The 13,980-nt window shown below is 66.3% G+C and overlaps 1 protein-coding gene across 13 annotated transcripts in view; it reads right to left on the reverse strand.

Moving 5' to 3' along the window:
- Window positions 1–13,980, reverse strand: part of KCNT1 (potassium sodium-activated channel subfamily T member 1) — a 70,208-nt gene that overhangs the window by 9,878 nt on the left and 46,350 nt on the right. For 10 of the 13 annotated variants that reach the window (XM_067742698.1, XM_067742697.1, XM_067742696.1 and 7 more), the window contains 14 exons: window positions 12,879–13,059; window positions 9,654–9,818; window positions 9,182–9,318; window positions 8,217–8,280; window positions 7,984–8,092; window positions 7,467–7,575; window positions 6,517–6,666; window positions 5,964–6,202; window positions 5,413–5,647; window positions 4,175–4,280; window positions 2,632–2,804; window positions 2,193–2,264; window positions 1,955–2,089; window positions 1,675–1,786 (listed from right to left, as the gene is read on the reverse strand). In XM_067742698.1, coding sequence (XP_067598799.1) covers window positions 1,675–1,786; window positions 1,955–2,089; window positions 2,193–2,264; window positions 2,632–2,804; window positions 4,175–4,280; window positions 5,413–5,647; window positions 5,964–6,202; window positions 6,517–6,666; window positions 7,467–7,575; window positions 7,984–8,092; window positions 8,217–8,280; window positions 9,182–9,318; window positions 9,654–9,818; window positions 12,879–13,059 — 1,987 coding nt within the window. Of the gene's footprint in view, window positions 1–1,674; window positions 1,787–1,954; window positions 2,090–2,192; window positions 2,265–2,631; window positions 2,805–4,174; window positions 4,281–5,412; window positions 5,648–5,963; window positions 6,203–6,516; window positions 6,667–7,466; window positions 7,576–7,983; window positions 8,093–8,216; window positions 8,281–9,181; window positions 9,319–9,653; window positions 9,819–12,878; window positions 13,977–13,980 lie in introns of those variants that run through there. The other 3 variants (XM_067742695.1, XM_067742704.1, XM_067742703.1) reach the window with 2 other exon arrangements.

Raw genomic sequence — 13,980 nt, forward strand, 5'->3', positions numbered from 1 at the left:
CAGCGCGATCCCATCTTCCCTCCCCATCCTCCGCGGAATCCTCTCTGCGCGGGGTGGGCGCGCCAGCTCCGTCTCCAGAGACTGGGTGGCATCACGTGGCTCTGCCCGCCCGCCCGCCCCATCCTCGGCCCCGCCCCACGTGGACCTCAGCCGGCAAGCGCCCAAGGCTGCAGCCGCCCACGGTCACACGTGCTCACTTCCTGACTTTTCTCCAGATCACAAACGACAGGACTGGGCTCCCCAGCGTGCACCCACTGGGTGGGGAGTGGGCCGCCCGCCCCTGCCCCTGGAGACAATGCAGCAGAGGAAGGTGCTATCAAGTGGTGATGCCTGCCACAGAGAGAGGGGGTGGGAGGTGGATTTGAGATGTCTGCCGTGCAAGGAAAGGGGAGTGGGAGGACGTTTGCCGCGTGTTTGCTGACGGACCTACTTCACGCCCACCTCCGGAACAGGTCCGGGTGCAAGGCCTGTGGGGAACTGGGTTTGCTCGAGGGAAGGCGGCAAGTGAGGGCCAGCACCAGGGTATCAGCCTTGACCCCAGTTCTGTGCTGGTCACCCCTGCCCGTGCTTGGATCAGACTGGCCCGAGCGCCTGGATACAGTCTAGCTGGGGCTGCTGAGGCCGACTTCCAAAGCCCACGGCTCAGCCTTGAGTGGAGGCAGGCTTAGCTCACGGGGCACTGCAAGGGGGCCTTTAGGGGCGTCCACTGGGCCATCGTGTGGGGTGCAGGCCAAGCCTCCTCCAAGAGCAGGATGGCCCGAGCTCCCGGGCCGCTGACTGAGGCCCCCAGGTGCCATCCAAGGAGCTCCAGGGCCACCACGGGAACTCACTTCTGTTGTCTGTCCGGGTTCAGAGCTCCCATGCTGTCCCTCTGTCTGCTGTCGGTGGCCAGGCCTGGCCTGGGGGAGCGGCCATTCGGGGGTCCTCCCCGGTGTGGCACAGGGTCAGCCACGCAAGTGCAAGCCGTCCCCTGACGAGGACCTCAGCCCAGGCTCCCAGGGAATGGTCACTGCTCCCAACCGCAGCGGCCAGGGTCTCCTCCGTGGCAGCCCACCTGCTTCCTGGTTTCACCCAAGGCAGCCTGAGCACGGCCCTGCCCCTTGGTGGAAGGTAGTGCTGCCCTGATCCGGGCAGCGGCCTGGGGCCCACAAACGTGCCAGGGCAGCACCACCAGGCCCGCGCCACCCGTGTCCCTGGGCTCCACACCTGGGCCCAGCTGATGCCCTTCCTGGAGCTGACTTCAGCTGTCCCACCGCACTGCTGTGTGACCTGAGGCAAGTTGTGCCCCCTTATCCCCCACCCTGACTGTACCGGGACGAGCACGTCCCTGCTGGGCAGTTGACAGAATGGACACGATTCAGGTTTGGGCATGGTGTCGGGGCCGGTATCACCTGGGCTAGTAATTCCTGGCGTGACGGGCAACCTCTGCCTCACACGAGGCCGGGCCAGGCCCGACGTTAGGGGGACAATGTCCGCTCCTGGCCGATGACCCTGAGGGCTCCGGGCTGCACACTCGAGAGCCTCGCGCTGGGGCTGAGCCCAGGTCTCTGAGCCCCCTGGCCGGAGGAGGGCAGGCACCCAGGCCTCCTCCCATGGCCCCAGTCGCCCCCCCACTCCAGGTTGTGGCGCAGGGCCTGAAGCCCTCAGCTCGGCAGGTCGGGCGGGGCTGCTCACCTTCTCCAGCCTGGAAAGAGCCAGAGAGTAGCTGTCCTTGGCGCGGAACTGCATGAACCGCATGTTGGACGGGTGGGTGAGCTCCGTGGTGATGCTGAGGCTGGGAAAGAGCCTGGGCGGGGGGCGGGTCCCGGTCACGGACGTGGGCGGGGGCTCAGGGCGGGGCTGGTCGCGGACGTGGGCGGGGGCTCAGGGCGGGTCCCGGTGCGGACGTGGGCGGGGCTCAGGGCGGGGCTGGTCGCAGACGTGGGCGGGGCTCAGGGCGGGCCGCGCGCCGCACCGGAACATGGTCTGCACGTTGACGATGGTCTTTGCGTCGGCCATGTAGTCCTCCTTGGCGCTCATGGTGCTCTCCTTGTCCACCACCACCAGGTTGTCGGCGTAGATGATGCCGCACTGCAGCAGGCTGTCCAGGCTGCGGGGAGACGGGCTGGGGTGTGTCCTGCTCCCTCCCACTCCGCCCTGGCCGCGCGGGGAGGAGGGGAGAGGGCGGGGCCCTCCTGCGGAGCGGCTCTTACTTGTCCACGGAGCCCTCCATGTAGTAGACCATGGGGAAGCAGCAGATGGCCTCCAGGAAGTGGTGGTCAGGCCTGTGGACACAGCAGGTCCTGGAGGCGCCCACCCTGCCCTGCCGCCAGCCCCCACGGCCAGCCCAGCCCTGACCTGGGCGAGCAGGGGCCCTGGGACCGCAGCGTGTGGGACCAGGGGGGCCTTTAGCGGCCAATGGGGCTGCTCTTTACCGTACCCGCGGGGAAACCGAGGCCCCAGGGTCCAGGACAGCCGAGGCTGGACCCCGGCCTCTGGGGGTAGCAGTGCTGGAGGTTGGCCCCTGGGGGCTCATGGTCGTGGGGACCCAGTAGGGCCGGGAGAAGCCCTGCGGGAGGACGACGCAGCAGTGCCGAGGGCCGGGGCTGCCCCCCCTGCCTCCCGAAAGTCTGGGGCGCCTGTGCCCCTCACCTGTTGTCCAGCAGCAGCACGATGGGGTTGAGCTCTCTGCGGGGCCGGTAGTAGGCGCGGAGCGGCACGATGAAGTTGTACAGCCCGTTGCCCGCCGTCTCCGCCGACACGATGATCAGCCTGTTCTTGAAGCCGTAGGCCTTGGCATCCTCGTAGCTGTTGTGCTTGCAGCCCTGCGGGGGAGACGCCGCGATCAACCGCCGGGGAGGGAGCCAGGGTGCCGTGCTGGGGTCCTCGGCCAAATGGCACCCGGTCGCCAGCCACCTGGTCTCACGGGGCTGCAGGCCACCAGCCCGCCACACAGAGCAGAGTGTGCGCTGGGGCCACCGTGGGAGAGGTCACGTCCGGGAGGGAAGGGAGGTATCTGCGAGCACATGGTCTTAGCAGGTGCAGGTACGGACAGATGAGCTGTGTGTGCACAAATTTGGTCGTGTGTGAACACGTTCTGTCGTGTGTGCATGCGTGTACACATTTGGTCATGCGTGCACGTGTGTACACGTTTGGTCGTGTGTGCTCGTGTGTACACACACTTTCTAGCTCTCTGCGTGGAGAGACTCAGATACAAAGCAGCAGTGAGCACACCAAGTGCCCAGACCTTATTTCTAAACGTGGTTTCCACTAAAAGGAATCAGGTTTCTTGGAGGAGCAGTTGGTTCCAGGACTGGAGCGAGGCAAAAACAAGCTGCGGGGGGTGGGGGTGGGGGCACCGTGGGTTCAAAGGCATGGACGTGTTCAAAGATGAGGGGACATGTTGGGAGGACCGGGAGGCCAGCCTGACCAGCAGAAGTCCATGTGTCAAAACCAGCGTGATCCATATGGAATGCCGATGTAGCAGTAATGACCAACTGTTTACCCTCTGAGTGAAAAAGTGAGGCCACACTGATGTACACAAATGGCTAAGAAAGGGGAAACACTTTCTCCCAGTGAAAAGCTGACATAAACACAGAAGGAAGTGGAATCAGCGAACCATCGGCTGTGGCGGAAGTGCGTCGGGGGAGCTCAGTCAAGGCCGGCTTACGTACCTGGTCCCCACGTGTCTCCCCACAAATGACGTCCTAACTGCAAAGGCAGAACAGTAGCTCCTCCAGCAGAGACTGGGCGCGCGAGGCACCCGCACCCCGTGCTCTAAGGCAGCATCACGGGGAGGCCTCCAGGAGGACGCGGCACCTCTGGGGGGTCCAGCCCCCACCCCGCCCTGCCCCGCCCCCCGCCAGGGATGCTCACCAAACCCAAAACACGGAGGCCCAGAGACCCTGGGGAGGGGAAGGGGCAGGGAGCGTCCAGATGGAGGGGGACAAGCTGTGGCTCTGGCCGGGAAGGGCAGCGAGGGCTCCTGGGACAACCAGGGCCAGTGGGGTGTGGGCTGCAGGCCAGGCCGGTTGTGGTGAGTTACGAGAGGGGCACCCTCGCTTCAGCAAGCGCACGTGGATACAGGAGGGAGAGAACACGCCTCTACAACAGACAGAGACGTCGGGGAGGGCAGACAGGGTCCAGGACGACCTCGGCGCGTCCTTGCCACTTCCCCAACTTTGCCGTGACCTACCTTGTCCAGCCGCAGGCAGCAGAAGGGGGCTTTCACGGGCAGGAGGTGGCACAGGGTAGGGGAGCTGCCAATGTAGGGCGAGTTGGGGGGGTAGCCCTTCACGTACCTGGGGGGAGAGAGAGGAGCCTCAGCCTGGCCCTCGGGCCCTAGGCTGCCACATGGGGGTGGGGTGCCAGACCCCTGCAGACCTGACTGGGCCAGGTAAGATTGCATGCAACGCACGCACGTACACGCGCACACACACACGAGCTCACACAGGCCACGAAAGAACCTTAAGGGGCTCTGACGGCCCCTCACCCCCTGGTGCCCCCAGCACCCCAACGCCGGGGCAGACGCTGGCCCGTGTCCCCGCTCCACTGGCTCCCCTGGGCCAGGCTGGTCGCCCCACAGGCTGTACTCCCCCCGCCGTCCCCACGGCGCCCCGCGCACACACACGCGGTGGTTACCCTGCCGTGGTTGTCCCCCCAGGCCGCTTGAAGAGGGGCTGGCCTCCCGCTCCACCTCCGGTTGGCTTAAGGGACGTGGCGTCCGAGGCCAGCCCGCCACCTGCCCCAGGTGTGCAGGGGCCCTGCCAGGCCCCCCAATCTCAGAGCCGGTCCCCGGCAGCCTGTGTTTAAAGCCCGTTTACTCCACCACGGGGCAAAGGCCGGAGCAGAGAGTGGCTGCGGTGACAGCCCGGCTGGGAAGCATTGGCCGTGCAGGCCGGCAGCTGGCCGTGGCCCTGGGGTCAGGCGCCGCCTGTCTGTCCCGGACGAGGCCAAGTGGCCAAGACCTGGGGACACAATGGGGTCTCTTCTGTCTCATAATCTCGGAGGAAGACCTGGGCCCAAACCCAGGGCAGCATGACGGCTCAGGATGGGCCAGTGGCTTCCACGCCCGGACGGCATCTCACCCTGGGCTCCCCTGTCTGTGACCTCTGCAGACCACGCTCAGAGGGCAGCCACCCTGCCAAGCGGGCCGTGGCACTGAGGCCTGGCCGCCCAGGTTGTGATAGGGGAGGACGAGGGGTGAGGGCGGGCACTGCCTGGCCTTCCTGTCCACGAGCTGGGTCCCCAGAAGATTCCACTTGCCCAACAAGGCCTCCGGGGAAGCCGTCTGGAAGCCTTGTTCAGAGCGTGGGGCAGACCCAGAACCGGCACCGCTGGCCCACCTCTTCCTGGGCGCCGGGTACTCACACGCTGCCCCTCCCCTCTCCCGTGGAAGCCTTCTGTTCCCCCTCCAGCCCCGGCGGCACTCACTCCACCACAGACAGCCCCTCCTCGTCCGACGGCGTCATCTCGTCCTCCGACTGGTCACTCAGCAGGTCACAGGGCAGCAGGGTCGAGCTGTCGGCCACCTCCAGCACGGGCGCGATGCTGGGCCGCCGGCTGCCCGAGCCGTTCTCCGTGGGGAGTGCCAGCTTGCTGCCCCCACTGCCTCCGCCGCTCTGTGCTGGCTGGCACTCCGTGTTCTGGAGGTCCATGGCCACTGTCCCTGGAACAGAGCGGCTGAACTTGGCTGGAAGTCCCTCCCCTGTCTGTCCCGGGGACAGGGGTTCCCGGAGTGGAGGTGGACAGAGGCTCCCAGTGACCCTTGATGCAGGGCGGTCTCACCCGGGCGGGCACTTGGACATCGATGCCCACACAGGTCCCCACAGGAAGGCAGGATGCCCCCACGGGACAGATGTGCAAACTGAGGCCAGAGAGGCGGGACTTGCCCAGGGTTACGCTGCGGGCCTGAGCACCTGGGTCTCCTGGGTGGGTCCCCCGCCCGCCCCTCCCGCCCCGCCAGGAGCTGGACTCGGCCTCACCCATGGAGGCGATGATGCTGTGCACGGGCAGGCGGGACGACCCCTCGTACAGCCCCTGCCCCGCGAAGCCCTTCTTCTTCTGCTTTTCCTCCTGCTTGAAGATGAAGGCCGAGTTCTCCTCCTTGGTGATGTTGATGTAGAAGCAGGTGTCGGAGGCGGCCAGGATGTGCCGGGGCCCCGGGTTCAGCAGGATACTCTTACTCTCCTCCCGCTTCAGGCCGATGAGACACACGCCGTACCTGAGCGGACAGGGCGGGGGCTCGATGGGGCCCAAAGCTGCCCCTCCTGGGCTCCTTGGGGGCTGACGGTGTAGCCCTGCGCTCACGGGTGTCGGGATGCCTTCCCACTCGACGCAAAGACCCACCGAGGGCAGCCTCGGGGTGGGGGGGAGAGAGAGAGAGACCCCATGCGGGTCTCACGGCTGAATGGGCGTGACTCTGACCCTGAGGCCCCGCTGGTCCACCCCGCAGCGGGCACGGGCCACGCCCATTTCAGCCTCCGGACCCCGCCCCGCACTCCTCCCCCCCGGCCTGGACCGGGTTGGGGGACGTACTTCTTGTGCGCATGGAAGGCAGCATAGGTGAAGCTCTTGCCCTCGTACTCGCGGAAGAACTTGCTGTCCCCCATGCGGATGTGGTAGACCTCGTTGCCCGAGCAGCGTCCGTACATGCGCTGCCACTGCTCCGGTGAGTCCTGGCCTTCCCTGGGGCGTGGGGAGGGTGTCACCCCCACGGCCGCCCCCGCCCAGCTGGGCTATGGTGCCCCCACATGTGGCTTCTGCCGGTGTGGGTGGAAGCCAGCGTGACCCCTGACCCCAGCCCCTCCCCGTCTGGCTGAGACTAGACCTGGGTGGCCTGATGGGTCCTTGGCCAGTTTTAAAAAGCTGTAAACACAATGGTCTGATTTTTAGGAGTGTCAAAATGTTTCAGAGTCAAGACTGGCCTCTGCGGCCTGTGGGTCCTCCCAGGAACCCCGGGCCACGTCCTCTTCCCCTGCTTGGTCCCTCCCCCAGGGCCGCCCAGGCCCCACAGGGAGCCGAGGCCACCCGTCGGGGCCCCCCACACCCCAGCCTGTTTTTCCCAGAGAGAAGATGGTGCCCCTCCTCTGTCCCAGGGCAGCCCCTCGCCTCAGGCTCTGCCTGGGACCCCAGCCCAGGTGCCAAACACCAAACGCGTCTTCTCTTACAAACCAAGCCCCGCCGGACCCCGTCACTGTGCCTAGATCCCAGGGCTCTCCTGCTGCCCCCGCTACGGCCCTCTGCTCCACGGCGGGCCCCGCCTGCAATTCCCAGCAGCCCCCAGGCCGCCCCCCAGCTGCAGCCCCTCGCTCAGCGACTGCTTCCTCAGCTGGGTCCACGGTGGTCGTTTCCCCGGGCCTCGGCCCCTCCCATCACAGGTCTCCTCAACGCCTCCCGCTCCCCCAGCAGCCGCCCCAACCCCCCCCCCCACCCCCCCCCCCCACCCCCCGTCTCGCTGGCTGCGCGGCCCTGGGGGCAGCACTCACTGGCCTCGGGACGTGTGCACCAGCAGCGTGATGAGCGTGGGCGTGGCCGGGCAGATGCAGCTCAGGGCCAGCATGGCGTACTTGCATTCCTCCTCACACACCACGTGCTCTGCGGGCAGGAGCGCCAGGGCCACCACAGGCTCTTGCTGCCCCACGGCACACGCCCCCTTGCCCAGCACCCCCCAGAACCCCTCCCCGCCCTGCTCAGCGCCATCCAGTGCCCTGCCCCTGGGAGCCGGTTCATCGTCTCGGTTCTCCTGTGCTTGTCTCCGGGCTTGACCGAGAGCTCCAGGGCTGGGGGCGGGGGGGCCTGTTCATGGGTCCCCCAGGTGTCCAGCACAGGCCTTCGGCACAGGCGCCCAGCTCGGGCACGCCCACAGAGGTGCTCGTCAGACACTGCTTCTGCCCGCCCTGGCCCCCAGGCCCAGGTGCAGAACCTGCATGGGCTCTGCCTCTGTCCCGCACCCCACACGCTCGCCCGTGAGCACACAGGCGCCCCCCTCCGGGCCAAACATACCTGCAAACTTGACGTGAAACTTGTTCTCAGGCTTGAGGATCTGGACGTAGAGAGGGCAGTTGGGGGCAAAGTCCTTCACGGCCCAGGCGCGCAGAATGGTCTGGTGGTCCTGAGACAGGGAGGCCACGTCGGTGCTGACGGGCAGCAGCAGCCTGGGGGAGGGGCTCTGCCCCCAGGCGCCCCCCGCCCCCGGGTCTGCGGGCAGGTGGTGGGTGGCCGTGGGGGGCACTCACCGCTGCGGTGCGGTCCACCTCGTTCCGGCTGCTGAGGATAAAGCAGGCCTCTCCGTTGTCCATCCTGCAAAGCACCGGGTCTGAGCACCACCAGGGCCATCCGTGGTGCTCCCGTCTCGGCCGTCAGGGGAAGAGCTGGGCCTTGTTGAGACCCCAGCTCGCTCTGAGAAGCCCTGGATGGGCTGAGGATGGGCCCCCGCTAACCCGGGGTGGGGCTGGGGCACGGAATGAAGGGCCCACTTGGTGGCAGAGAGGCTGGACCCTGCCCGCTGGCCTGTCCTCTCCCGGGACAGGCTGCCCGAGGCCTGCGGATGACCCGTTCTGCTCCCCTCCTGCCCCCAGAGCCCCTGGCTGCACAAAGGGTGGCTGAGAAACTGTCCACGCCCCAGGGCTGGGGGGCCTGGCGGCTCCCACCCCGTCACCTGGCACCCCAACTTGTCCCTGTCTGGGGCCTTGATTCCTGGGCGAGCCTGTGGGGCCCGAGGCTCAGAAGGTGGGCGTGGGGGGGGGCCCGGCTGCCGGGCCTCCTGCTTCCTTGGCCTCCACACAACCCACATTTCACCTCGAAGGTTACGTCAGGCTCTGGAATAAAATCCTGACGGGTGATGGGGGAGCCTCCGGGGTGTCTGTGTGCTGCAGCAGATTCTGGAAAGTTCCATTCACAACTCAGCCTCCTTACCTCAAGTCACCCTGTCACCTCGTCTTCAGGAGAAAACCTGCCCACAGCCTCGGCTTCCCACCTGACTCAGAGCAGCAGCTGCCCCCAGGCCCCCAGATGAACAGCCGGGCAGGTGGGAGGAGGCTGGTGGGCTCGCCCAGGCGGCTCTGCCGGGGTCAGCGGGGGGCCTGGCCCGCCCGGGTGGGTGACAGGCACAGAGAGGGAGCTGCTGCCCGCCTGAGGGCCCCTCCCTGGCCTGCCCGTGCGGCCGCCGCGGTACCGCACCCTCACCCCCGCCGGCGCTCACTTGGCCCGCATGAGGTCCTGGTCCTTGAGCGCGGAGCCCTGGAGGTAGATGACCCGCTGGGACCACAGGGGGATCTGCAGGACCCTGCGGACCTGGATGTCCATCTCGGTGGGGCACAGGATGACGACGTAGTAGTCCTGCAGGTGGGAGGGGTCAGCCCTGCTGGCAGGCTCGCTCGGCTCCGGCCCACCCTCCTTCCTAGTGTTTCCACACCAGTCGCCTCTCAGGAGCCCCAGCCTTCTCTGTGATGGTGTATCTGGCAGGAGGGAAAGGCAGGACCCCACAGACCCACCCCCACAGTGTGGAAGACCACCGGGGCTCCACTGCACAGGCAGGGAAACCCAGGCCCAGCGAGCTCAGGGGGCACTGGGGTGGGGCGGGGCCGTGGGCGGGGCCTCACCTGCAGCCGGGGGTGGGGCCGTGGGCGGGGCCTCATCTGCAGCCGGGGGTGGGGCCAGGGGCGGGGCCTCACCTGCAGCCGGGGGTGGGCGTAGAACTCATTCAGAAAGTCCATGAGCAGGTCGATCTTGAGGGAACTGACACACAGGATCACGTGCTTCTCCGTCTGGGCCCGGTGGCGGCTGTAGTTGCCCCCCGACTTCTGCCGCTCCATCCACAGGTAGACGAGCTCCTCAAACTGCAGGTAAGAGCGTGTGAACTCCAGGAGGCCTGGGGCTCCGGGAGCTGCGACAGCAGCGTCCCGACCACGTCTCGGAAGACCACGGGCAAAGTCTGCGGCACAGGTCGCTCAAGGGGCCAGGTGGGGGCAGAGTGGACGGTCCCGCCAGTGTGTGGGGTAGCGAGAGACGTGGCAGGTCCAGCTCCCAGCCCCAGGAGGCCAAGCGACCGTTAGTGGGTGCCGAAGTATACGCTCTGAGCATCCAGGTAACTGAGCCCCTTGGGTCTCCGTCAGCACCTGAGACACGTTTTGGAGAAACCTGGAAACGTGTCTTAGAAAAGCCTCAGGCCTAGAATGGGGGACCCAGGTGCCCGGCATGGAAGGAGCACTTTGAGTACCACGGTTCTGAGCCCAGGTCAGGGGTGTGGCTGATTGGAGGCTGCCGTCTGGGGGTGCCGTCCACCCTGGCCCACACTTCCTGGCTGTGAGATCTGGGTGTTGAGAGCCCTTTGTAAGTAGGACAGTGACACATCTATAAAGGTGGGCTGGCGGTGAGGGGACTCCAGGCTCCACGGAGCTGACCGGGGTGCTGACCTACCCAGGGCCTGCCGCTACTGTCTGACTTCCCGTCTGTGGGTGACAGCCAGACCCCGTGAAAGCACTGAGGTCGTTCATTTTTTTCCCACACAATTCTAAATGAATGGCAGCAGCCACACCCTCCGGTTGTCACCTGCTCCGGGTGACGCGCTGTATCTCGCTAAGGGGAGATCAACTCATTGAATTTATTGAGCACCTACTAGGTTCCAGTGACAAGGCCCTGTGGCCTTGAAGCACAGGACTGGGCCCTAGTGGGAAGGGCCGGAGACCCCAGGGTGATCCCTGAGGCCTGTGCAGGACTGGGGCTCTGACGGCAGACACCTGGATTCAAGCCTCCTATGTCACAGGTGTGGCCCTCCGAACATGACCTTATTTGGAAATAGGGTCTTTGAGGATGTAATGAGTTAAGATGAGGTCAGACTGGATTAAGGTGGGCCCTACCTCCAGTGGCCGGTGTCCCGTAACGAGAGGACACAGAGGTGCAGGAATAAGCCACGTGGAGACGGAGGCAGAGCTGAGAGGGAGGCGGCCACAAGCCCCAGGGCGCCAAGGACCATGGCGCCACCAGAAGCTGGAGACACGGAAGCAGAGCCTCCCCTCAAGCCTCCAGGACCAGCCCTGCTGACACCTCGGTCTCAGACTCTGGCTCTGGACTGTGAGAGAGTAAATTTCTGTTGTGTAAGCCCCCACCCCCCCATTTGTGGGGTGCTCTGTTCTGGCAGCTACAGGAAGCACCGCGCTGATGTGTGACACTCAGCCCTGAGCGGGGAGGATGCTGTCAGCTGTCGTCACTGTTACTCTGCAAGGAACATCTACAGGTGGGCATTCCGCTGTCACCGTCTCTAAGGGCGCTATCTTTCTTTAACGTGGTTAAAGAAAGAACGAAGGACGATAACCGAGACCGTCCCTTTCCATCACTGACAACAGATTAGTCAGTCTCGCGGGTCCTGACCATCCACTAGCCCTGGAGGACGGTGTGTGCCTCCGATGCCGGGCCCTGCGGCCTCCCACTCCTTGGGGCTTGGGCACCAGCCTGGCCTGGGTGGTGGGATGTAAACACCAGCTCTGAGCGGCCCCTGCACCCACCAGGAGCGTGGGGGCCAGAGCACCGCAAGAACAGAAGCTCCGCAGCCGTGGGACAAGGGCACAGCCTTGCGGAGGTGTCCAGGATGCCAGGGGGCGGGAGCCAGCTTACCTGGCACCGTTTACTTGAAACCACACACGACCCCTCTGTGCACTCACAGGGGGCACACACACGGGGGACAGCCCCCAGCCCCACAACCTGCCCCGGGGAGGGGAGATCGTCCCCTCTCTCTCCTGATGTAGCGCCCGAGTGGGACAGACTTGCCAGGCTTGAAAAAGTTCCGGATGGTAATGTAAAAATATAATTTAAACTTAAAGAAATATGACTGATTAGAATTAAAAACATAAAACAAATAGTGATGTTCATAACTATATAACTAAAAATGCAGCTTAACTTATAACAAAAACTAATTAACATATAAATTTAGACGTCTAAAATACTAAGAACACGATTTAGAAAAGCATGATTGTATGAAAATATAATAAGACGTGCACATGGGTTCTACAAGCAGCCAGGGCCCCGGGAAAGTGGACGGCCCACCTTGAGGTGCTCTGCGGCCTGGGGGGGCCCTGCCGGGGGCGGGGGGGAATGGGGGGAGGACGGGGCTTCAGGTGGAGGCCAGGGAGGAGGCCCAGGAAGGCAAGTTCCGGCGAGCGCGGGGGTGGGGGTGAGACCTCTGTTTAGGGCTCTCGGCCCACGGGTGTCCCTCGCATGCAGCTGGCCTTCCTGGAGGGGGTGGGCTGTGCTCCGGACCAGGGGGAAAGCAGGGAAGGGGGGGTGTCGGCTGGGGCTGGGGGCTCCGAGCCGCAGGGCGGGGGTGGGGAGTTGAGCTCAGGGTCAGCAGAGGACCCCGGGGGTGGACTGGCCCCCGTTGCAGCCACAGTTAGGCACCTCCCCTGCCCCGTCCCTCCAAATCCTGAGTGTCCCCCGTGGGGTCTGGCTTCCCCCAGTCCATCCTGCTCCCTCCCCTGGGCCTTCTCCTGCCCTCTGGAGGGCTGGGGGCGCCTGCAGCCACCGGCCCCCTCTCCAGGCCTCTACCCGTCGTATCTAAACACGGGTGGCTCAGCCGGCAGATTGGCCTTGCTGACGGGCGACAGGGAAGCAGCTGTGCCCCACGGGGTCCCGACAGCTGCTGCCGCTGCACCGGCTAAGGACTCCTGTCCCAGCCCGCGGGACACCCTGGCAGCCCCCCGCGCTCCACACTCCGCACGGGACCCGGGGGAGCCGTCTGAGCACGCCCCCCCCACTGTCCTGACGGCTGCGGGCCTCGCTAGCCACAGGCCCCCAGGAGGCCCCGGCAGGCCCCACGTGTCCCCGTCGGGGTCTCGGCCTTGCGGCCCCTCCCAGGACTGGCGCCCCTCCTCGCCCCTCTCGGCCCTGCCGGGCAGGGCTCACACCTGCAGCGGGAGCACCACGAGGGCCACGCAGATCATGATGGCCACCAGCAGCTGGGACGGCCAGATCTTGGGCGTCACATCTCCGTAGCCCACGGTGGAGAAGGTGACGATGCAGAAGTAGAAGGACGTCAGCAGGGACAGGTTGCCGCCCGCGCGCTCCAGGTGCTGGATGCCGCAGGTCCTGGAACCGGGGATGGGGGTGGCGGCAGGGCCTCGGCCGGCCTGGCGCCTGGGGCAAGGCTGGGCCTGCCCGCGACAGCACATCAGCTGTCGCCGACACGGCGCCCCAGCCTGGGCCCGGGTCCAGCTCTGCGCTTCCCGACCCTGGCCTGCGGGGCTGGCACACCCAGCGCATCCCCCCGGGCCTTCTTTTCCTGCCCCGAGGTGCCTTTGAGGCCCCTGGAAAATTGGACGGGAGCGCAGACACAGCGCTGCGTGGGTTCAGCGTGGGCCTGGGGTCAGAGGAGGTGGATGGGGCCGCCCAGGCTGCGAGCCCCTACCTGCCACCCACCTCGGAGTTCGTCCTCCCCCAGGAGGTCAGACGGCGCGGGGCACGCCCAGCCCCCCGCCCAGCTAGAGCTGGACAGTCCTTCCCCCGCCGTGGCCCCGTGGCCCGTCCCCACATACACCGTGGCGCGGCACACAGCGGTGCTGGGGCCCTCCCCAGGGTGGACGCGCTGGCTGCGGGGAGGGGGCAGGCTGGACCACCCCGGCGCTTCCTGCCCCGCGGACACCCCGCCCCGCTCCGCTGGAGTGTGCGTCTGCGTGTGTCGGGGGGCATGGGGGAGGGGAGGTGGGAGGCACACGGCCTTGGGACCTGCCCGCGTCCTCGCCCAGGGCACAGGCACGTGCGGGGGGGCGTGCTCTCCGCTCCAGCCCCCAGGCTGCTCCCAGACCTTATTCTCGGCTGGACCTCGAGCCGAGGGCCCCCCCCCCCCCCGTCCCCCCAGCCAGTGCCCTCCTCCACCACTTCTCTCCGGGCCCCAGAGGAGCCGGACTCCGCAGCTCTGGCCTAGGAACCGGAGCTCCGAGCTGCCTCTGGTCCTTCACCCCGGCTTCTCGGATGCGAGGGCTGGGCGACGCGGCCGCCTGGCAGGGACTC

The sequence above is a fragment of the Pseudorca crassidens genome, chromosome 7 (genome assembly GCF_039906515.1).
Source record: "Pseudorca crassidens isolate mPseCra1 chromosome 7, mPseCra1.hap1, whole genome shotgun sequence".
Classification (NCBI taxonomy): domain Eukaryota; kingdom Metazoa; phylum Chordata; class Mammalia; order Artiodactyla; family Delphinidae; genus Pseudorca; species Pseudorca crassidens.